The sequence below is a fragment of the Bombina bombina genome, chromosome 1 (genome assembly GCF_027579735.1).
Source record: "Bombina bombina isolate aBomBom1 chromosome 1, aBomBom1.pri, whole genome shotgun sequence".
Taxonomy (NCBI): domain Eukaryota; kingdom Metazoa; phylum Chordata; class Amphibia; order Anura; family Bombinatoridae; genus Bombina; species Bombina bombina.
Window position 1 is genome coordinate 656,391,052 of NC_069499.1, and position 26,231 is coordinate 656,417,282.

At 35.3% G+C, this 26,231-nt stretch overlaps 1 protein-coding gene across 6 annotated transcripts in view; it reads right to left on the bottom strand.

The window, feature by feature from the left end:
* Positions 1 to 26,231, bottom strand: part of TENM1 (teneurin transmembrane protein 1) — a 1,037,319-nt gene that overhangs the window by 894,212 nt on the left and 116,876 nt on the right. For all 6 annotated transcript variants that reach the window (XM_053699127.1, XM_053699121.1, XM_053699124.1 and 3 more), the window contains exon 2: positions 200 to 460. In XM_053699127.1, coding sequence (XP_053555102.1) covers positions 200 to 460 — 261 coding nt within the window. The remainder of the gene's footprint in view (positions 1 to 199; positions 461 to 26,231) is intronic.

Sequence of the window (26,231 nt, forward strand, 5' to 3'; positions counted from 1 at the left end):
TTTTCTTTTGTGCATATCATTTTCATCTACCCACTTGACATTGGTAAAAAAAAAAAAAAATCATGGGATAAGTGAAAAAGAAAAAAATGCTACTGACTGGTTGTAACCTTTGCACTCATGTATAATGATTCATATTATTCCAGCCTGCATATATAGATTTGTATATGTAAACATATATATTGGGTTTTTAATGTATTACCATTCTCCCCTTCGGACTTCCTTTCATGGTCAGTGTCAGTCAGGGATAAAGCTGAGTTTGCTCTACTTGATAAACATGAGCTGTGTTCTGATTTCATCTCTCTCATCCACATCCTAAGGGCACGGTCTGGTGAAGCAGCTCCCTCAGTCTCTGTATCTACATCGGAACCCATCTCTAACGGGTAGCCATGTTGGGAAGCAGTGTGTAAGTTGGTTTGATAACCAGAGCGTAAGATGTGTGGTGTCTCACAGAAATCCATCTCTGAAAGAAACATAGAGAAGCATAGTATAGAAATCAATGTATAAATGTATACACTATATATTCATTTTGACAAATTTAGCCATCAAAATTTTAGCCCACATTTTTGGACTGTAGAATGAAAAAGATGGTGAGAGTGCAAAACATAGACAAATGAATTAGAATATAATAAAATAATAAGGGCTACATTCTGAATGGAGCGTTATTTAGTGCTCCTGCTTACGCATTAATGTCGCTCAACTTCGTCTTTTTGTGCATATCAGGTACTGCGCATATTATAAGTTGAAAGCAAAACGTTTTCGCTCATGCACTAACTCAACGCACATAAAAAGCTGAAGTTTAACAACCGCGTTAACATATTCCTCCATAGACTTCAGTGGAGAGCGAAAAGTGAATAAAAACGAACACCCAAAAATTCACGGAAACTCGATCATACTTACCCAAATGAGCTAACCCGACATGAAAAATTAATATTTCACATTCCAATGTTCTTCACATAGAAGAATAAGTTCTATTTATCCATAAATACATATTTTTATGTATATCTGATGTTTTTTAATAAAATATATCTAAACCTGCATATATACACAAACATATATATATATATATATATATATATATATATACATATATATATACATATATATATACATATATATATATATATATATATATATATATATATATATATATATATATATACATATATATATATATATATTTATAAATGCATAGAACATAGTCCCTTAGGTGAGGAACATTGAAATGTGAAATATTTACATTAAATACACAAACACTTTATTAAAAATTAATATTGCTTCAATATAACTTTACTTGTTTTCCGTTACATGACTGCAAAGGGTTCTGATGCACTTTATATATATATATATATATATATATATATATATATATATATATATATATATATATATATATTTGTGTGTGTATACATATGTATTAATGTGTTTATATCTCTGTAAGTAAATACTGTATATACTCAAATAAATACATAGGTACTTAGCCCTTTTTTTATAACACCTGAGATCTCATATATTAAAGCACATGTAACTTTTGTATGCAATATTTGTTTAAATAATTGTTATTAGACAGCGTTACTATAAATATAACTGTACTTTCAAATGTATTTTTGATGTATTTTGTACAACTTTTTATTCAAGCTCAACAGTTAACCAGAGCTCTGAAAATGTGCTATCCGGGCGCACATTAAATTAAATTGTGCTCAAGTGAATCTGTTAACTTTCAACTTGTAATACTCACACCACTTCCAACGTCTGCAAACACCCACAATAAACCCATTTTGTTCACATACAGCAGTTAGCGTGCCCCTTGTAATCTAGCCCTAAGTATGTATACAAATATCTCTCCTAGTCCATATTGGATGGTTGCAAGTATGCTTTGGGGTATTTTCAATAATGGGAAAAATAAGTTTTTAAGAGAACAGTTTCAACTGTAACAGTTGCTTTTAGTATAGGTAAAGTTTGCTAAGGATATTTGTAGGTGCCATGGTGCTATTCTGAATCTTCACTGGATTCTCTAATGGCAAATTATTCCTTGATAGCTATGCATCTCACAAACGAGCATAGCTTAAATCTTTGTATGCAAAGAAGAAACACAGAAATAAAGACAATAAAATAGCAGTTTAAAAAGTGTATTGAAAGTACAAAGTAAAAATTGTAATTCAAATACACATTATATATATATATATACTGTATATATATATATATATATATATATATATATATATATATATATATATATATATATATATATATATATATATATACATATATATATATATATATATACATACATACATACATACATACATACATACATACATACAATGTTTCAGATATGACTAAGGGCTGATTGTAGGCCCAAAACGTCATCTATTTGTTACACTTTGGACCCTGCCATGTTACAATAAAGGTCCCTTTTTAAAAGATATTTGGTGGCTGGAACTCAACTTTATTTTATTGTGCATAATCTATAAGTGACTGATCCAGGGTTCCATGCCCCCCAGAGTGCTGTTTTACAAACTCTCTGACATAGATTTATATTAAAAGTATGCAGCAAACTGCAAAGTGAAATAACTGCGTACAATTCTTATTTTAAATGATATACAGTAGTATTTAATGTACATTGACATTTCAAAATATAATGTTGTATTCTTACCAAAAAGCACAAATTTCAAAGCATACTTTACTTTTGATTTGTTAAAAAGTCTTGCAGCCTTGCTGAGTGGACTGACCAAGGATGTTCATTTGGCTTGTCTTAAAGGGGTATGAAACACAATTTTTTTTAATTTCATGGTTCAGATAAAGAATATTGTTTTAAAAAATAATACAATTTACTTCTATTATAAAATTTTATTTGTTTTCATGTTAGTCTTTGTTGAAGAGATATCTAGCTAGGTATCGTGCACATGTCTGGAGCACTACATGACAGGAAATAGTGCTGCCATCTAGTGCTTTTGCTAATGTATAAGATTGTTGCAAAACTGCTGCCATACGGCTAGATTTGGAGTTTTGTCGGTAACGACCCGCGTAGCTAATGCATCAGCCAATCAGAATCAAGTTCAATCCGATTGGCTGATCCGATCAGCCAATCAGATTGAGCTCGCATTCTATTGGCTGATCGGAACAGCCAATAGAATGCGAGCTCAATCTGATTGGCTGATCGGATCAGCCAATCGGATTGAACTTGATTCTGATTGGCTGATTCCATCAGCCAATCAGAATTTTCCTACCTTAATTCCGATTGGCTGATAGAATCCTATCAGCCAATCGGAATTCGAGGGACCCCATCTTGGATGACGTCCCTTAAAGGAACCGTCATTCTTCAGTTGGACGTCGCCGGAAGAAGATGGGTCCGCGCTGGAGGTCTTCACGATGGAGCCGGTCCTCATCGGATGAAGATAGAAGATGCCGCTTGGAAGAAGATGGTTGCCGGTCCGGATCTACTCTTCTTCCCGGATAGGATGAAGACTTTGGACCCTCTTCTGGACTTCTTCAGCCGTTGGATGATGGATGTCTAGCCCCCGCTTGGGCTTGGATGAAGATTTTGGAGCCAAGACGGATCGGTGTACCCGGTGAGGTGAAGATAAGGTAGGAACATCTTCAGGGGCTTAGTGTTAGGTTTATTTAAGGGGGGTTTGGGTTAGATTAGGGGTGTGTGGGTGGTGGGTTGTAATGTTGGGGGGGTATTTTATGTGTTTTTTTTACAGGCAAAAGAGCTGAATTCTTTGGGGCATGCCCCGCAAAGGGCCCTGTTCAGGGCTGGTAAGGTAAAAGAGCTTTGAACTTTTGTAATTTAGAATGGGGTAGGGCATTTTTTTATTTTGGGGGGCTTTGTTATTTTATTAGGGGGCTTAGAGTAGGTGTAATTAGTTTAAAATTGTTGTAATATTTTTCTAATGTTTGTAAATATTTTTTTATTTTTTGTAACTTAGTTATTTTTTATTTTTTGTACTTTAGTTAGTTTATTTAATTGTATTTATTTGTAGATATTGTATTTAATTCATTTATTAATAGTGTAGTGTTAGGTTTAATTGTAGATAATTGTAGGTATTCTATTTAATTAATTTATTGATAGTCTAGTGTTAGGTTTAATTGTAGATAATTATAGGTATTTTATTTAATTAATTTATTGATAGTGTAGTGTTAGGTTTAATTGTAACTTAGGTTAGGATTTATTTTACAGGTAAATTTGTAATTATTTTAACTATTTTAGCTATTAAATAGTTCTTAACTATTTAATAGCTATTGTACCTGGTTAAAATAAATACAAAGTTACCTGTAAAATAAATATAAATCCTAAAATAGCTACAATATAATTATAATTTATATTGTAGCTATATTAGGGTTTATTTTACAGGTAAGTATTTAGCTTTAAATAGGAATAATTTATTTAATAAGAGTTAATTTATTTCGTTAGATTTAAATTATATTTAACTTAGGGGGGTGTTAGGGTTAGGGTTAGACTTAGCTTTAGGGGTTAATCCATTTATTACAGTAGCGGCAAGATTCGGTCGGCAGATTAGGGGTTAATAATTGAAGTTAGGTGTCGGCGATGTTAGGGAGGGCAGATTAGGGGTTAATACTATTTATTATAGGGTTATTGAGGTGGGAGTGAGGCGGATTAGGGGTTAATAACTTTATTATAGTAGCGGTGCGGTCCGCTCGGCAGATTAGGGGTTAATAAGTGTAGGCAGGTGGAGGCGACGTTGAGGGGGGCAGATTAGGGGTTAATAAATATAATATAGGGGGCGGCGGTGTAAGGGGCAGCAGATTAGGGGTACATAAGTATAACGTAGGTGGCGGTCGGCAGATTAGGGGTTAATTATTGTAGGTAGCTGGCGGCGACGTTGTGGGGGGCAGGTTAGGGGTTAATAAACATAATATAGGGGTCGGCGGTGTTAGGGGCAGCAGATTAGGGGTTCATAAGTATAACGTAGGTGGCGGTCGGCAGATTAGGGGTTAAAAAAAATTAATTGAGTGGCGGCGATGTGGGGGGACCTCGGTTTAGGGGTACATAGGTAATTTATGGGTGTTAGTGTACTTAAGAGCACAGTAGTTAAGAGCTTTATAAACCGGCGTTAGCCCAGAAAGCTCTTAACTACTGACTTTTTTCTGCGGCTGGAGTTTTGTCGTTAGATTTCTAACGCTCACTTCAGACACGACTCTAAATACCGGAGTTAGAAAGATCCCATTGAAAAGATAGGATACGCAATTTACGTAAGGGGATCTGCGGTATGGAAAAGTTGCGGCTGAAAAGTGAGTGTTAGACCCTTTCCTGACTGACTCTAAGTACCGGAGGTAGCCTAAAACCAGCGTTAGGAGCCTCTAACGCTGGTTTTCACGGCTACCGCCAAACTCTAAATCTAGGCCATATTTTGCTGCAGATACATGCATGCTCCTGAACGTTTAAGTTTTCTCATAGTTGTAATCATATTCTCTAAGCATTTTACTCCTGCAGGTTTTGTTGTTTTATGTTGCAAATTTTAAGCTGGTAAATTTGTCTCAAAATATGCAAAATATTTATTACACTGAAGACACAAATATGAGGCTTGAAATAAAGGCAGGGTAAAGTATGCTGGAAGCAGTACTATCTGATTTCTATGTGTTTCAAAAAAAATGTTGCTATCAGTTGTAGGTGTTCCCTGTTACATCTACTGTCAAGTAAAATTCTATATTCCAGAATTACTTTCTATAGCATAGGATGCTGCTACCCACTTACTTTGACTTCCAGGTTAAGCCCCCCCCTTTTTTTTAGAGAACAATAAATATATTTTGATTATCATCAAGCCTAGAATCTAGGTATATTTATTTTTAGAAATTAATTTTTTATTTCTGTGTTTCTATTGTAGCACTTAATTAAATAGAAAAACGTGAAAACATTTGGGTAGGTCTGTGAGGCTAAAGAGATTAAACAGTTACTTTTTTATACTAAATAAATCATGTTGATAAATCATATTGTGAAAGCGGTGTGGCTTAATGTAAGGGAAATATCCCTGAAACACTTTGCTTGCAATAAATTGCTCTATAACATAAAATTCAGTGAGCTCTGGCTGTTTTGCTTTGGATATATATAACTCCTTGCTTTGTACCCAGCATTAAGTAAGAATAGTATATTTGGAGTTATTTATTCTGTGTTCACTCTCTAAATTAACAGTAAAAAAAACCCCTTGTCTTCAGTGGCGTCACTAGGGTTGGTGTCACCCGGTGCGGTAAGTTATGGTGTCACCCCCCCCCCCCCCGAAAGCAGACACACACAAAAACACAGGCAAACACACATACAAACACTCAGACACACTTAAAACATACTCAGATGCACACACAAACACTCGGAAACACACTCAGACACACACACAAAAACACACACACAAAAACACTGAGACACACACACACACAAAAACACTGAGACACACACACACACAAAAACACTGAGACACACACACACACACACACAAAAACACTGAGACACACGAACACACAAACAAAAACACTCAGACACACACACACACACAAAAACTCAGACACACACATACAAAATATGTAAACTGCACTGCATTAATTATAAAGCGCATGCCTAGAGCTGCTCCCTGGCTCAGCAGAGCATCAAATGAAAGATAAACAGAGCACTCTAAAAATAAATCACTAAAGAAAAGTTTTAGGTGTGCAAACTATGAAAATTCTGCTCTCTGACTCTGTTCCAAACCTGTCAGTGCACAGCCCCGGGCCGCGTGCCTACCGCTTCTTATGGCCAATCACCTCTGCACTCTGCCCACCCCCAGACCCCCGCCCGCCCTCCTACCTGTTCAGTGTGCACTTAGTGTACCGTAATCGTAATGGTCTGGTGGGCATCATACGTGGCTCCTTCACTTTAAAGACAGTGTCAAACAGTCATGCAGTCAGGTGCCAGGCATCCCCTCATGATTTGCCAGTTCCCGTTTAGAGAGACAGCACAGCAGTGAGTGACTCCACTGCTCCACATGTCACTGAGCAGTGAGCACAGATAGGCAGGCAGGTTTAGGCTAGCAGCGCCCACGGCATGCCCACAACATTCATAGCGAAATTGGGCACGGGAGAAGCAAAGTACAAACAAGCAAAAGCAGCCGGGGAAACTATTTGTTGAGATTGCAGCACTGGCTCAAGGGGCAAAAAAATTGTGTGTCTACAACTTCCCCAGTCCCACCAATGTTCACAAATGCCAGCCCCTCTAATAAAAAAAAAATCTATGCATCTCAACATTGTATTTCTTTGAATTTCAATACAAATTTAAAAAAAAAAAAAAAAAAAAAATTTTTTTTTTTTTTTTTTTTTTTTTGGTGTCACCCCCTGGAGGGTGTCACCCGGGTGCGGCCCGCCCCCCCCCCGCCCCCCCCTAGTGACGCCACTGCTTGTCTTAATATACTGGATATGCCCACATGTCAAGATAGTTTGATCATAATACACATTAAAGGAACACTGAACCCAGTTTTTTTCTTTCGTGATTAAGATAGAGCCTGCAATTTTAAGCAACTTTCTAATTTACTCCTATTATCAAATTCTTTTCATTATCTTGGTATCTTTATTTGAAATGCAAGAATGTAAGTTTAGATGCCGGCCCATTTTTGGTGAACACACTGTGTTGTTCTTGCTGATTGGTGGATAAATTCACCCACCAATAAACAAGTGCTTTCCATGGTACTGAACCAAAAAAATAGCTTAGATGCCTTCTTTTTTAAATAAAGAAAGCAAGAGAACTAAGAAAAATTGATAACAGGAGTAAATTAGACAGTTGTTTAAATTTGCATGCTCTATCTGAATCACAAAAGAAAAAAATTGGGTTCAGTGTCCCTTTAAGTAATGTTCACAATTGATAACATTTTTGTGACAGCTAAAAAATATATATGTCTATGGGTTTTTTAAAGAATTTGTATCCACGTCCAATTTATTTTTTCACTTCAAGAGCTATGACTTTTAATATATAAAGATTAGTTAAATGATTCACTGAAAATAAATGGTCACAATAGTATTTGTTATTCAGGCAGAAGAAGAATGTAAAAAATGACTTCCTGGGCTTCATGGTAGGAAATTTGCAGAGGCTGTTAGAGAAAAAAAAGCTAACTCAGGACACATGTTTTATGCAAAATTGATTTTTCATCTTAAAAACACCATTCACAGGGCATAATTAAGGAGTATAATTTCATTTTAACTATGACAGATTCATTCTTGTAATGTCTCTAACTAATATGAATTACTTGTCTTTAACAATTGAGAATATTATACTGCAAAATTATGACACAGTTCAACATATTATGAAAATGAGACAGTATAACTCAACAGCTTCAACGTTTCTGCAATAACCTGAGCTCCACTGGCCTTTGTGGTTTTTCTTATGCGATTATAAAATATACTGTACCACTTGTGCAGCAAGTAACATACTTAAAAAGATTTGCCAAATTTAAAATCATGATCAAGAAGTAACATACAATTTAAAAAAAAAAAAAACTTTACTAATGAATTATATAAACAATTCCTCTGTATATGTGTATATACAGTAAGGATGGATTGCACCTGAATGATATGGGTGCAGTTGTTTCGGGGTAGATGTTGATGGTAGCACGCTTAGAGAATAATTTAAACTAGGAACATGGGGGATGGGGGTTAGTTCAATCATAATAAAACAGACAGATCAGTCAGTATATGACACACCTAGAATATCTCAAAGAAAGGATTAACCCCTTAATGACCACAGCACTTTTCCATTTTCTGTCCGTTTGGGACCAAGGCTATTTTTACATTTTTGCGGTGTTTGTGTTTAGCTGTAATTTTCCTCTTACTCATTTACTGTACCCACACATATTATATACCGTTTTTCTCGCCATTAAATGGACTTTCTAAAGATACCATTATTTTCATCATATCTTATAATTTACTATAAAAAAAATATAAAATATGAGGAAAAATTGAAAAAAACACACTTTTTCTAACTTTGACCCCCAAAATCTGTTACACATCTACAATCACCAAAAAACACCCATGCTAAATAGTTTCTAAATTTTGTCCTGAGTTTAGAAATACCCAATGTTTACATGTTCTTTGCTTTTTTTGCAAGTTATAGGGCCATAAATACAAGTAGCACTTTGCTATTTCCAAACCACTTTTTTCCAAAATTAGCGCTAGTTACATTAGAACACTAATATCTTTCAGGAATCCCTGAATATCCCTTGACATGTATATATTTTTTTTTAGTAGACATCCCAAAGTATTGATCTAGGCCCATTTTGGTATATTTCATACCACCACTTCACCGCCAAATGCGATCAAATACAAAAAATCGTTCACTTTTTCACAAATTTTTTCACAAACTTTTGGTTTCTCACTGAAATTATTTACAAACAACTTGTGCAATTATGGCATAAATGGTTGTAAATTCTTCTCTGGGATCCCCTTTGTTCAGAAATAGCAGACATATATGGCTTTGGCGTTGCTTTTTGGTAATTAGAAGGCCGCTAAATGCCACTGCGCACCACAAGTGTATTATGCCCAGCAGTTAAGGGGTTAATTAGGGAGCTTTTAGGGAGCTTGTAGGGTTAATTTTAGCTTTAGTGTAGTATAGTAGACAACCCCAAGTATTGATCTAGGCACATTTTGGTATATTTCATGCCACCATTTCACCGCCAAATGCGATCAAATTGAAAAAAAAGTTAAATTGTTCACAATTTTAGGTTTCTCACTGAAATAATTTACAAACAGCTTGTGCAATGATGGCACAAATGGTTGTAAATACTTGTCTGGGATCCCCTTTGTTCAGAAATAGCAGACATATATGACTTTGGCGTTGCTTTCTGGTAATTAGAAGGCCGCTAAATCCTGCTGCGCCTCACACGTGTATTATGGCTAGCAGTGAAGGGGTTAATTAGGGAGTTTGTAGGGAGCTTGCAGGGTTAATTTTAGCTTTAGTGTAGAGATCAGCCTCCCACCTGACACATCCCACCCCCTGATCCCTCCCAAACAGCTCCCTTCCCTCCCCCACCCCACAATTGTCCCCGCCATCTTAAGTACTGGCAGAAAGTCTGCCAGTACTAAAATAAAAGGGTTTTTTAAAAAAAAAAAAAAAATTTTTTTTAGCATATTTACATATGCTAGGGTGTAGGATCCCCCCCTTAGCCCCCAACCTCCCTGATCCCCCCCCAAAACCGCTCTCTGACCATCCCCTCTGCCTCATTGGGGGCCATCTTGGGTACTGGCAGCTGTCTGCCAGTACCCAGTTTGCAAAAAAAAGTGGTTTTTTTATATTTATTTGGATTTTTTCTGTAGTGTAGCTTCCCCCCACACACAGACAAACCCCCACCACCTTGCTGATCTTTTTTTTTTTTTAATATTAAGGCATTTATAAAAAAATTTTAACACATTTTCTGTAGTGTAGCGGTTCCCACCCGCTCCCTCCCCGTGCACGCGCCCGCCCCCGCCCTCCCGTGCACGCGCGCGCGTCCGTGCGCGCCCCCGCTCATCCCCGTCCACGATCCCGCCCCCCCCTGCAGATAACCAGGGCCATCGATGGCCACCACCCCGCCTCCCGGTCCGGCTCCCACCCACCAACGCAGGGAGCCACCGATCTCCGGTGCAGAGAGGGCCACAGAGTGGCTCTCTCTGCACCGGATGGCTTAAAAAAGTTATTGCAGGATGCCTCCATATCGAGGCATCACTGCAATAACCGGAAAGCAGCTGGAAGCGAGCAGGATCGCTTCCAGCTGCTTTCCAAACCGAGGACGTGCAGGGTACGTTCTCAGGCATTAACTGCCTTTTTTTTGAGGACGTACCCTGCACGTCCTCGGTCGTTAAGGGGTTAAAGAAGGGTACACTTAGGAAATGTTACAATTTGAAGTAATGTGCACCAAGAAGCAGCAGAAAACAAATGAAAATTAAATATATGATAGCAAATGCAAGAAGCATGACGGTAAAATGGGGGGCTGGAGGTCTTAGCTGCAGAAGAGAATTATGATATAATCAGTATCACTAAAACCTGGAGGGATTATTCACATAACTGGGCAGTTAATTTAGAGGATTACACTTTATTTAGGAGGGACAGGAGTATTAAAAAGGGTGGAGGAATTTGCATGTACAGTATATTAAACCAGACATTAAACCTACAATAAGGGATGGTATTTATTATAATAAATGTGGTAATGTAGAGACCCTGTGGGTTGAAATAAAGAGTGGGGGAAAAAATCCCCCAAAAATATTACTAGGAACATGCTAGAAGCTGCCCAACATTCGTGACATGGAGGAAAATCAACTACTAATGCAAATAGAAAAGGCTGCTAATAATAACTGTGCTCTAATTATGGGAGGTTTTAACTACCTCCACATAAACTGGGCCAATCAAACTACTAAAACAGCTAAGGGAGATAGATTTTTAAATGTCCGCAGGGATAACGTCATGTCACAATACACAATACAATACAAAATACACAATACAATAGTGCTATCAAACAATACAGATAAAGAAGCCCATTTATCAAGCTCAGAATGGAGCTTGAGAGTCCGTGTTTCTTGCGAGCCTGTAGGCTCGCCAGAAACAGCAGTTATGAAGCAGCGGTCTAAAGACCGCTGCTCCATAACCTGTCCGCCTGCTCTGAGCAGGCGGACAGAGATCGGCACAATTCAACCCAATCGGGGACGATCGGGTTGATTGACACCCCCCTGCTGGCGGCTGATTGGGGGGGTGTTGCACCCGCAGCTCACAAGAGCTGCTGGTGGAATGCTGAATACAGAGAGCCTATTGCTCTCCGCATTCAGCGAGGTCGGTTGGACCTGATCCGCACTGTCGGATCAGGTCCAACAGACCTTTAATAAATAGGCCTCATAATATCAAACATAGAAGTCAAAGAACATTTGGGTAACAGTGATCATACCATGATCATGTTTGAAATTGACTTTCCATAAGCAGAGTTATAAGGGTTTAACTAAGACTTTTAATTTTAAGAAAGCATAATTAAATGATTTAAGGAAATCGGCAAATAACATAAATTGGGACAAAGTATTCTTTAATTAAAGGGACACTGAACCAATTTTTTTTCTTTCGTGATTCAGCTAGATGATGCAATTTTAAGCAACTTTCTAATTTACTCCTATTATCAATTTTTCTTCATTCTCTTGCTATCTTTTTTTTGAAAAAGAATGCATCTAAGATTTTGGTTCAGAACTCTGGACAGCAATTTTTGATTGGTGGGTGAATGTATCTACCAATCAACAAGAACAACCCAGGATGATCACCAAAAATGGGCCGGCATCTAAACTTGCATTTTTTGCATTTCAAATAAAGATACCAAGAGAAGGAAGAAAATATGATAATAAGAGTAAATTAGGAAGTTGCTTAAAATGTCAGGCTCTATCTGAATCACGAAAGAAAAAAATTTGGGTTCAGTGTCCCTTTAAGGATAAATGGATTGTTAAACAAATATACATGTCAACACATACCACATGGTTATAAGAGTAAAGAAAATAAATCCAAGCCAATGTGACTAAATAAAAATTAGGACAAAAAGTAGGGTATTTAAAAAAATAGATTAATTGCAAAGGATTCTAAGTCAAACCCTAAAAGTTTTTTAAGTACATAAAAAAAAAAATCTAAGAAGGAAAGTATAGGTATATTAAAATGTGTGAAGGGAAGCATGATTAACATTGACAGGGAAAAGGCTGAGGTACTAAACCAGTTCATTTATTCAGTATACATAAGAGAAGAACCAATGGGAGATACTTTGAAACAAACTAGAACATACAAGCCGATACTATTAACTGGGTTATCTCTAGACGATATCAGGAACAACTGGATAATATTAAAGTAAATAAAACTCCAGGCACAGATGAAATACACCCAAGGGTTTTATGGGAACTTAGCACTGTTATAACCAAAGCTCTACAAGAGAAGAACTAATGGGAGATACTTTGAAACAAACTAGAACATACAAGCCGATACTATTAACTGGGTTATCTCTAGACGATATCAGGAACAACTGGATAATATTAAAGTAAATAAAACTCCAGGCACAGATGAAATACACCCAGGGGTTTTATGGGAACTTAGCACTGTTATAACCAAAGCTCTACTCTTAATTTTTCAAGAGTCATTATCCTCATGCATAGTACCCCAGGACTGGCATAAAGCTGATGTGGTGCCACTTTTTAAAAAGGGAAGCAGGGCTGATCCAGGAAGCTATAGACCAGTTAGTGTGATATAAATAGTGGGGAAGATACTTGAAGGGATTATAAGGGATATTATTCATGTAAATAAGATTTTGAGTTCAAATCAGCATGGTTTTGTGATAAATAGATCATGTCAAACTAATCTAATTAGATTCTACAAGGAAGGAAGTAAAAATATGGATAAAGGGGAATCAGTTGATGTGATATACTTGGATTTTGCAAAGGTGTTTGGTACAGTGCCACATGAGAGATTCATGTACAAAATTAAGGGACTGGGAATAGCTGAAAATGTTAGCTCATGGATAAATAACTGGATAAAAAAACAGGGAACAGTGAGTAGTAGTAAACAGATCATAAAAAGATTGGTCCAATGTAATCAGTGGAGTCCCTCAGGGATCAGTACTGGGCCTTGTTCTTTTATTCTGGAAAATGAAAGGTTCTACATTTTCTAAGTAAAAATAAGCAGGTAACCTATTAATTAAATTGCACTAGACTTGGCAAATCAGAAGAGGAAAGGGATTTGGGAGTACTTATAGTTAACGTGACAGTCAACACCAGAATTTTTGTTGTTTAAAAAGATAGATAATCCCTTTATTACCCATTCCCCAGTTTTGCATAACCATCACCGTTATATTAATATACTTTTTACCTCTGTGATTACCTTGTATCTAAGACTCTGCAAACTGCCCCCTTAGTTCAGTTCTTTTGACAGAATGCATTTTAGCCAATCAGTACGTACTCCTAGGTAACTTCACATGCGTGAGCTCAATGTTATCTATATGACACACATGAACTAACACCTTCTAGTGGTGAAAAACTGTCAAAATGCTTTAACATAAGATATTAGCTTCCTAGGTTTAGCTTAAAACTAAGAATACAAAGAGAACAAAGCAAAATTGGTGCTAAAAATAAATTGGAAAGTTGTTTAAAATGACATGCTCTATTTGAATTTCTTGAAGCAAAAATCATAAATTAAAATGTCAAAATTGAAACAAGCACTAGAAAAGTTAAACACAAAACACATTTGCTTTGCTCCGTATATAGCCAGTTAGCGGACATTGACAACAGACAGTAAGTTCATCTTAGAAAGATATCAGCAAGTGTATCAGTTTTTTAGCCCGGCAATTAAAGCCTAATTCAGAGTATGCAGCTTCAGTGTCGTGCATTAAGATAACAGCCCTGTTTACAGGGCACTCACCACTCCACACGGGATGCCTCTGTTCAGTCGCCTGCAGGCGTGAGGTCTTACCATAACCGATGGGTGAGAATCTTGTATCTCTTCGACACCTCCACAATACGCGGACACTGCTTCCCAGGGCGATGCCGGTTCCAATGTGTTACGTTGTTGCGCTGTTGCGTCTTTCACAGGTGTGCTTTCCCAGGCTGTCACTCAAAGGAACCTTGGAGGTCCGGATAGCGAGCTCCTCCTCGCTCGCAAGAAAATAATGGTAAAACCATCAGGTAAAAGCAGTTGTTAGGTAAAACATAGGAGAAACACACAGTCGTAGGGTGTATGTTGGTTCGGTCTTACGCGTTTCGGTGAGAGCTTACGCCTTAATCATAGACCAACCATACTAGAAAAGTTAAAATTTTCTTGAAGATTTTTTTAAACTACATTTTATTTGGAAACTAGCAGATATATACAACTTATCTAAAATGACATTGCATAGGGCAATGAAGAAATAAGCATGACTAAGTTAACCCAATTTCCAGTGTTGTTTGTTTCTTAGCTTGTCTGTTCTATAAAAACATACAATGGAAATAATAAAAAATATTCTATATAAGACAGTAAAATCATAAATAAAATACGACAGCTGAGACATATTCCCTCAAGCTTCTGTGGATACCCACCTTATTACTGGCAAATTTTACTATGCACGGCACAGACTTTAATTTTTTAGAAGCTGTCTAGTTAAGTTGAACTAGGGAAAACAATCACAGTCCTTGGAACAGCTATAGGCAAATATAAATAGATGACAGGTTTTGAATAAATACATTTTAAGGACACATTCAATGGTAAAATAAGTAGCCAGTTCAATGTGAAAAATAAGAGAAATTTCTAGTTTAAGTGTTTATTTAATAAAACTAAAACAATGTGCTTCCCTTTCAGACACTATTCAAGCACAACCTCAAACACATTAAACCTTCCTATCAACAACCTTTTCTTTTTATATTAGGTTCAGAATTTGTGTGTGTGAGAGCATAAAGATTATGAAAAACTTAAACCACACATTTCCATCCCTTCTAGCAAGAATCTTTTTTTTATTTTTGGTCTTTTCCTTTCTATAATATTATAAAAGCACGTATGACAAACACACGTGTGATCTCCTGGCTGCAGTGTATTACTACCAATAAGGAACCTTAACAACAGAAGCCCAGTGCACTAACTCTGTACATTTGGAAGGTTTAATACTTTTAAGTACAAGCTGTGATATAGAATCATTAAAAAATAAACCAGTGTTTTAATAGCACTTGAACATAGAGCACTGACAATAGGAGTAATGTGTTCTTATATCTAAGCTATATCAGTTTTGATAGATTTTTCAACAATTTTATTTATATATATATATATATATAAATATATATATATATATACACAAAGTATATAATTTCATTGCTCACGTATAAAAGACATAAAAAGCAACAGAAAAGGGATGAGCTCAATAAAGTCATCTTCAGCACCCCTTTCAGTTTAGAATTTAAAACCATCAGCAACATCATTAGGGATTGTCTCCCTATACTTGAGAATGATCCAATTCTCAGTAAAGTAATTTCAGATGGGGTACAGTGTGTCACTCGACGTGCTAAAACCATTGGGAACCTGGTTGCGCCCTCTTTGTTACCAGAGAAAAAATCTGGAACCTGGCTCAGAAGGAGAATAGGATTCTATAAATGTAGGGCTAGGATTTGTAAAATGTGTAACTATATTATTGAGGGGAGCACCTTTCAATCCAGTATCACTAACAAAGAATATGATATCAGGTTTCCACTTTCGTGTAAATCTACACATGTAGTGTATCTCCTCCCCTGTATGGGGTGCAAAAAACAATACACAGGTAAAACAACAAGGGCCCTCAAAGATAGGGCTCTTGAACATATCAGGGACATTGATGACCCTGATGTGTTCACATCAGTGGCTTCACATTTTAAATTTGAACATAATGGGGATTCCTCATTAGCTACCTTTCAAGCCATTGACCATGTGCCCTGGACAAAAGAGGGGGTGACAGAGATTATGCACTCTGTAAAAAAGAAGTGAAATTGATTTTTTATTTACAAACAAGGTCACCAGAGGGATTAAATGTTGAGGCTGATGTGAATTTGTTTGTATAATTAATTGATACTATTCTTTCATCATGTGTCGATTTTGTCTCTGCCTTTACATAAATATGTATATGGGAGTTTCTCATATGAATATATATGAATTATTTATAACGTCTCCACCTTTTAGCTTAAAGTATGAATAACAATTCCACATTTTTATGTAGTACTTTCAGTTGTATGTGTCAGCAGTATGTAATTGCCATGTAGGGGTTAACTGGAAGGTTGATTAATTACATTTTCTATGGCTATTTAAGGGTAGCATCAGGAGATACAATTCATGTAGTGATCAAGTGCAGCAGCCCCGCACGAAACGTGTATACAGTTTCTATTGTTGCTACCTCTGTTCACTCCGGCTCTGGAGTGAGCAGCTTTCTACTTGTTTTTGACTATGTCAGTGAATATTTTTGTTTTTATGCTTATGCCGAAATAAATCTTTTCATCTTACACTGAAGATTTCACGTCTATTTTGTCTGATGCAGCCGTACTTACTGTTTAAGTATATTATTTTATGTATGTTGTTTTTTTTCATACTTGTGGAGGTGTGGGATTTCCCTCTTTTAGCTTTTGAGCAACTGATACCTAGTAAACAATTGTGCAACAAATCTTTCCTCTTACTTATACTAATATAAACAGTTTTAACATAAACATTTACCTATGAAAATACATTTTAACATTTAACTTGTCTAATCACTTCACTACTCATTCATGTGCATAATAAAAATGTTTGATTTTAATTTAACTTAATTAAAGAAAGGATGAAACTCCCATTTTGAACTTTTGGTATCTTTTGTTGAAGGTACGGCAGTGCACTACCACAAGCTAGATGAACTAGGTATGTTTTTCAACCTACGTAAACCAAGAGATTTAAGACAATATGATAAAAGTAAACTGGAAAGTTGATTCAAATTGCATGATCTGTCTGAATTATGAAAGTTCATATTTTTACTTTACTTCCCCTTTTGAGGGTAGGCATCTTTTTCAATTGTCCTTATAGAAAATAAAATAGCATACTCTATATTTCTGAATATTTGTGATCTCACTTAAATAATCCATATGATTTAAACAAATTATAATATTTTGATTAGTAAAATGTAGCTCCTATTGGATCATTTGAATAGAAAATCACTAAGAAATCATAGCAATATTGTCTACAAAATCCGGCACAAGCTGTGCTCAATACTGTTTGCAATCTCCCCCCCCAGTACTTCAATATGAAATACTGCTATATGCTTGAACTCCTCTGTTATGGGATTTTGCTTTTTTTTATATACAGTATCTGGTGTTGTATTTTTACCAAAGTCTACAGTTGGCAGGTTTTGATAAATAATCCCATTGAAAGCAATGCAACTGTATTAATTTGATAAGCTTGCTATTGTTTTTTTTTCTTTTCCTTATTTGTATTCCATGTAGAGATGAGAGCTTGTGAAGTTAATGTTATACTATCTTAGCCAGAGGCAGCTTAGATGCAGAGTACTGCAGAGTATTGCCAAACAGGGAATTACCTAGGCCTAGAGCAAAATATCTGCGACCTTGAACAGCTGATATGCCAAAGATACATGCAGCACCAAGCTGTAGGCAATGTAACTCTGCAATGGGATGTTATATACATTCTGTTGATAATGCCAGGCCTTTCTTTCTAGCTCAAAATGTTCGGTTGATCGGTGAATATTTAAAGAAACACATAGCAACATGAATAAGGCAACATACATTCATTATTCATTTTCCTGCTTTTTCAGCACTTTGCTGCTAAAAGTTGAGCTGTTAGATTGTGTACGCTATTAATATAAACAATGTACTTCCTTATCTTTATAACATGGAATTCACACTGCTTGTGCACATGAAAAAAGGGTCAAATTTGTAAAATGTTATAACAAAATACACACAATGTCCAAATTAAATAATAACCTTTTCACTGATTTAATATTAATTTTACAAATTTGCTACGGAAATTTTAGCTCAATTTCAAAATGCCTTAATATATCATATTAATTTAACAAATTAAGCATCAAAGTTTCCCTAGAGAACATTAAGGACCAGATTACAAGTGGTGCGCTATATAACAATTTTGCTCACATGCAAATACTGCCAGAAGTAAACTTTTAATGCCCGCGGGTTAGTGCACATATTACAAGTTGAAAGTAAATTGTTTGCTTGTGAGCAAAAGCCAACAAGTGCTTACTTCAGGATTTCCGATATTGCGACTGTGTTTCCTTCTGCTTTCCATAGACTTCAATGGAGAACGCAACTTTAGAAAAAGCCAAATACCTATAGCTTGCGTTCTAACTCGAGACCTACAGCACTTACTGAAGTGAGTAGTAAATACTTTACTTTTATCATCAAATGTCTCTTGTTATTCTTTGTTGAAAGCTAAACCTCGGTAGACTCGTAAGCTAATTTTTAAACCCTTGAAGGCTGCCTCTTATCTCAGGGCATTTTGACAGTTTTTCACAGCTAGAGGGTGTTAGTTCATGTGTGCCATATAGATAACATTGTGCTCACGCACGTGGAGTTACCTAGGATTCAAAACTGATTGACTAAAATGCATGTCTATCAAAAGAACTAAAGTAAGGGGGCAGTCTGCAGAGGCTTAGATACAAGTTAATCACAGAGGTAAAAAGTATATAAATATAACCATGTTAATTATGCAAAACTGGGAAATGGGTAATAAAGGAATTATCTATCTCTTTAAACAATAAAAATTCTGGAATAGACTGTCCCTTTAAGTAGATGAAAAATCATATGTATGCAATATCCATATTTAAAGGGACACTGTACCCAATTTTTTTCTTTTGTAATTCAGAAAGAGCATGCAATTTTAAGCAACTTTCTAATTTACTCCTATTATAAATTTTTCTTCATTCTCTTGCTATCATTATTTGAATAAGAAGGCATCTAAGCTTTTTTTTATTGTTTCAGTACTCTGGACAGCACTTTTTTATTGGAGTATGAATTTATCCACCAATCAGCAAGGACAACCCAGGTTGTTCACCAAAAATGGGCCGGCATCTAAACTTACATTCTTGCATTTCAAATAAAGATAACAAGAGAATGAAATGAAAATGAATTTTTGATAATAGGAGTAAATTAGAAAGTTGCTTAAAATTTCATGCTCAATCTGAATCACGAAAGAAATTTTTTGGGTACGGTGTCCCTTTAATATAGTGTTTATCTTTGTATTTACTGTAACTATTTTATATTCCAATGTTTTTCACATAGGGGAATATCTTCTAAGTATTTTTAAATAGATTTTCATATCTATATATATGTGGGTTTGTGTATATATATATATAGGACATCTTTAAGTTGCATGGTGTTACTTACATCTTAAGATATCTGTTCCATTAGTTCATACTAATATATGACAGTCTTTAATGTTTGGTCCAAAAGATTTCTCAGTAGCCAACTGGGTAATAGAAGTTTTAAGTGTATTTTTACGTGTGATGAAAGGGACATTCAAGTATATATACTGTATATATCTGTATATATCTATACCTATATAAATATATACTGTATATAGATATATATATATATATATGCAATCTACCAAAATACCATCAGATATATGTAGAAATATGTATTTATTAATAAATAGAACATATTTTTCTAAGTGAAGAAGAACATTAACACAATCTTTTTGCAAGCATCGGGTTAGGGCGAGATTGAAACCTTTTTATTTTTAACTTTTAGTACGAGCACACACAAAAAGCTTACTTCTAGCAGAGTTAGCATGCGAGCGGGATCGATAAATACCACTCCACTCATAATCTAGCCATAGGGCTCCATGTACTAAGCAGTCAGCGAGCTACCCGCAACAAATCTCGCGTCAAAACTCGCAAACTGATATGTACAAAGCCGTCAATTATGTTAAAACTCGCATCTTTAAAATTGCGAGCGTACTTATCCGCCAAACCTCGCTACCGCTCCATTTTTCACTGTAATTAGACACATTTGACCACCAACTCGCCAAAAAACGAATGTACTAAAAAATCTATTTGTCCGCTCGCTACAATTTCCGCTCCCACCTCGCTATTTTTGCCTCGCCACCTTTTAGGTGGCGGGCAAGGTACAAAACAATAGGAAAGTCAATCTAGACGCCAGTCTAGACATATATAAAAGGCAGTAATATCAGCATTGTACTTACAGCATAACTGGCGTCTAATTTGTCTCTCATTTCCATGTACATAAATTGCGCCCAATTTGTCGACTGTAATTAAAGAGTAATCTATTTAAATTTGTATTGTTAGTTGTCAATCTTTATAATTATTTTTATATTAATATTTATATATTATCAGATCCAGATGAAGCCATATCCAAATTGTAAATAAATATTACAAAAATAACGCTCTGTTATCACTCTTCAAAAATTTTTGAACAATAATAAAGTTGTTTAGATAAGTTGAACTTTTATAGGAGCAAAATTCTATTCCCGCGACTACTATGATGTTCGTGACACCTTGCATGTCACGTGTTAATAATTGGCCAGACAATTCAACTGAAAGTTAAGTACCATCAGCTTAGTCGCGGCGAGCGAGGCGTCAAATTTATCAACAATCCGCAACTGCTCGCGGCGGGCTAGACTTGTCTATTTATTGGGGGAATATTAGTACATAGCGACAGCGGACACCATTTCGCCCGCGGCGAGTAACGGCGAGTTTATCCGCGTCTACAATGACGGATGAATTGACGGCTTAGTACATGGAGCTCATAGTTAGCAGTTAGTTTTTAAGGGTTAAACCACAGTAAAAGAAAATATTTGTTTAAAAAACAGATTCTTATACATTTACCTTTATACTAGAATGTCCCTTTAAGATTTAAGATCCTGAAATGTTGGCGTGCATGTGATTTTTTTAGGACTGGATATTGAAACCTCAGTGTAACTTATGTATAAAGTGAAGATATAGAAGCACTTAGACCATTTTGGTAAACATAGCAAGACTATACTGTAAATTGCTTTTTATTTGGCAAATTAATTAAAAGCTAAATTACGAGTGGAGTTCGAGCGTTTGGGCCAGAGTGATAAGGGAGGGTTTGTGCTAGTCGGGCTTACCGTTTGTATTACGAGTTGAAAGTAAACGCGATCACTTGAACGCAAACATGATTTACTCTAGAATGTTTAGCGTGACTTTAGAGCTCTGATTAACTGTTTCATGAAACATAAAAGTTGAACAAAACACATAAAAAGTACATTACAAAGTACAGTTACACGCATAATAACACCATAATAACACCATCTAATAAAAATTATTAAAAAAAAATATTGCACACAAAAGTTATAAACATTTAAAGATATGAGTCTCAGGTGTTAGGAAAAAAACAGGCAAGGGCCTTAACATAGAGATACATACATATACATGTTTAAAGATGGATATGTAGGTATGCATAGGTGTGTGTGTGTATATATATAAATATATATATATATATATGTGTGTGAATGTGTGTGTATGTGTATATATATACACACATATATATATATATTTATGTCTATACAGTAGATGTGTACATATGTATTTACATATTTCTACATATATTTTAAAGACATATATATAGATAAAACACATAAATACATATGTATACATATACATAAGTGCATTGGAGCTCTTTGCTGTTAAGTAGATGAAAACATGTAAAAGCATATGTATGCAATATTCAAATTTCATAAAGGTTTTAACTATGTATTTATAGCTTGGAATTAAAATAGATTTTTATTAGAATTGTTACCGTTTCAGTTACACAACATACATAATATTTAAAATTTTACTTTTATTGAGATTCTAAAGGTAATTAACAATGCACTTTCTACTATTATTAATATGATTATTATTCTTTATTTATAAAGCGCCGACAGATTCTGCAGCGCTGCCCATGGGTACAAGGATAACAGTACAGTGGAGAAACAATACGATAAGATACAAAATTTTACAGACAAATACAGGGGGAATTGAGGGCCCTGTTCCCGTGGGAACTCACAATCTAGATGGATACTACTACTTCACTGATGAAGTCACTGCAATAAGACATGAGCACACAGACACCTGATATATGTATATATATCCAACAGTCAGAGCACTCTCACAATCAGGGGAGTTACAAGACCAGGGTACTAAGAGGCAATCCACATCAGATAAAGGTACACGCATGCATAAAATCACTTCATTCTTTATTTCAGTGACATTTTGGGGTTGTCACCCCTTAATTTAAATCCAGTGAGTACTTGTACCTTTGTCTGTATGTATGTATGTATGTACAACTAAGAGTCTCCTCAAATGTGTATACAGTATATATATATATATATATATATATATATATATATATATATATATATATATAATAGATCAGAGGATGAGCACTACTAAATAAATGTATGTACTTAGTCAATGTAAGATAATAAGTGCTCAAGACTATGGTGTACTCCTACCAATTACACCAAAAAATAGTATAAATATAAATATTAGACTCCGCACTAAAAATGAATAATAATGAAATGCAAAAATCTGCAGAAAAAATAAAGAAATATTTTAATGTTCACAAGGAAAATGTAACAAAAAAATTGTTGCATACACAAAATCATGATGTCACAACATCCATACAAACATACATACAAACATACATACAAACTGGGCGTCCCCAGTTATCAAGCAAATATGGAGTGGAGGAGGTCAGATGGAGAGTAAAAAGCAAGCCCAGGTTATATATGCAAAACCATAGGAATATATGATCAGGATACAAATACTTTAAAGCGGTTCATGCACTATAAGCAGTTCATGCAAATGGCAGAAAAAGCAATGGTAGGGTAGCTGGCAATTATAGAGATAAAAGATGCAGCGAGGAATCACAAATGAAGCAGTTCATGCACTTAAGAAAGTTCATACATCCCATAGATGGTAATCGTTATTAGGATAACACATGATGTCAAGTATCACCAAAATGTAATAAAGTGTTTCCTTTTCTATGTTGACATTTGTTGCCATATGTATGCTAACTTTGTGACAGTGTAATCAAGCCCCTCCGGCACTCAAGGACAAGGGTCCGCCGTAAGGATAAGGAATTAGCAAATGCAGCGCTCTCAGAGCAATCTCACCCAAACCGTGTCTGGAGTATAACAGAGAGCGTCCGTGTCACAGAAAACAATGGTGATTCAAGCTGTGCTCCACATCAATCAGTGTCAGCGACTCGATACAGCATGTAAGTATCCAACTCTCTTGGCGTCTGACGTCACATCCACCAGTCAGGCAACGCGCGTTTCGGACTCCGCCCTTCAACTTGGCCTGTCGTCATTAGAACAACCACCTCCTTTTAAACTTGCAACTTGTAACTCCAGAACTCGCCCTCTTGGCGTCATTCCATCTTAAGCCACTCACAAACATAGGAGCCACATCACAGACATGCGCAAATGTACTGAACGTAATCTTTAAGCTGTAACGAAACTTGCATGATATGTGTAAATGTGATACGGCTCTTACAATAATTGTGAACCGAAACTTATTGAGTTGCAATTATGTAGAGGGATATGAGTGTTAATAATTAAGCAACACTCAATGTGAACCAATGAAAAACAAAAATGAAAAAAAACAATCAAATAAAAAACATTTTTTTTTAAAGTAAAATGAATTTTTCTAAAAAAATTAAAAAATACAAATGGAAAAGAAAAAACGAGTGTCAATGCACATCTTTTACTGAAGATAACAGATGAAAACACAGTATATATATATATATATATATATATATATATATATATATATATATATATATATATATATATATATATAAATATGTATACAGTATATGTATATAGTATATGTATATATATATATATATATATATATATATATATATATATATACTGTATACACATTTGAGGAGACTCTTAGTTGTTGCTTTTTATATATTTGTTCTATTTATATTGTGTGTGTGGTCTGCTTGCAAAGGTAACGCAATATGGAGAAACACAAATTTAATTAAGTCTATGGAAGGGGTAAAATTAAATGCAGTGCTGTTACCCTGAAGGAAGACTTCATTCCCTGTTTAAAGATTCATGTAAAGTGTTATGTAAGGCTTTTAACCATAAATATTAAATCATACTATTTTAAAAGTAATTTGTAAACTGTAGAGACAAAAGTGTGTGATTGTCCCTTTTTTTAAAGAACATGACAAGCATATAGGTTACATAAGTAAGGATCTAACTTGCAGAGGTGTATCTAAGTGCACGCAATGTTTTCACAGAAGAGATTTGTTTAAGACAAATACAACGACATCCGAAAATAATATCAAACCTAGGAAAATATTTAGCATAGCATTTGCTGGAACAATCTATATATAGCAAAATAACTCAAGGAGACTTAAAGGAACATACAAGTGAAACAGAACATGCTTTAATTATTATTGCAGTATAACTTGCATATAATTATGTATTTAACCACTGCAAAGAAGTTAAACACATAGTTCAATTAAGCTTCTGTGCAGCAATGCACTACTTAGTAGCTGAACTGGGAGTTAGCTGAACACATATAGTGAGTCAGTGACAAGAGGAATATGAATGTATCTACGAATAACCAGCAGCTACCAGGAGTGCTTTGCTTGTCCTGAGGCTACATAGGAATGCTTTTCAAAAAATAATACCAACAGAACAAAGAACATTTGGTAATAAAAGTACATTTTAATCTCTCCTAATTTGAATGCTTTATCTTAAAGTTTAAAGGGACATGGCACGGAAAGAAAAAAAAAGAAACCCAAAAAACTTGATCTATTTCAAAAGATCACACCCAGATAATTATTTTTCATAATAAATTAAATTTTTCAGTTTTTTCTTCATTTTGGTTTAATAAGGTATTAAATAACCATTCTATTCCAAACTCACCCCCTATGGGACTCATTATACGAGTCCTAACAGGGGGGTCTACCCAGTTAGAAACATGGCGCTTGTTCCCCCGTAATACGCATGCACCATTCTTTCAGCCCAGCTACGTAGCCGCTGATGTCACAGCACTAGCTTCAGGCTTGTGAGAGCAGCAGACCAACTATATCTATTGCAGAGCTTGTCAGGAGCAGTGTAGTTACTGGCGAGTGTGATGCACATGTGAACTGAATCGCCCCTAGTAATAACGAGCATTAAAATATATTGATAAAATTAACAGCTATTCTTTAGACATTTTATGAATGAAAACTCTTATTTAATTCAGGCACACTAATGAAAAGGGCGAAAAGCTCATATACATTTGTTCTGCTTGTCAAGAATCATAGACTACCAAGCATATATTATATTGGTATTTTAAATGAAAACTATATATTTAAACATAATAGAATTCATCACTAAAATGTATAATTTAGATTACACTATTTAAGTAATGATAATCAATTGTGCTTTAATACAACATAATTCCTTTCACTGACACTTACAAAGTACAATGTACTGTAGAGGTTAATATAAACCACAGTGGTTCTAATTTAAAACCTTTATAGTGTTCCTGTTAAAACCTTTTTAGCACTATATTGCTTGTGTGTTACGGAGTAAGCTCATAATAATATCAAGATTGGGCACTCAAATAAACACATTACGTTATATGTAAAAATGATTCATACTGTGACTTATCAAGCTTTATATAAATAAAATGAGCTATCTCTCTATCATCCTCATAATATGGACCTTGTTCTCCTGGTCAGGTATCTTAATCAATAAGTGATAGCATTACTGTTTAAAAATACTTGTTATATATATTCCTATTATACCCACATTTAAG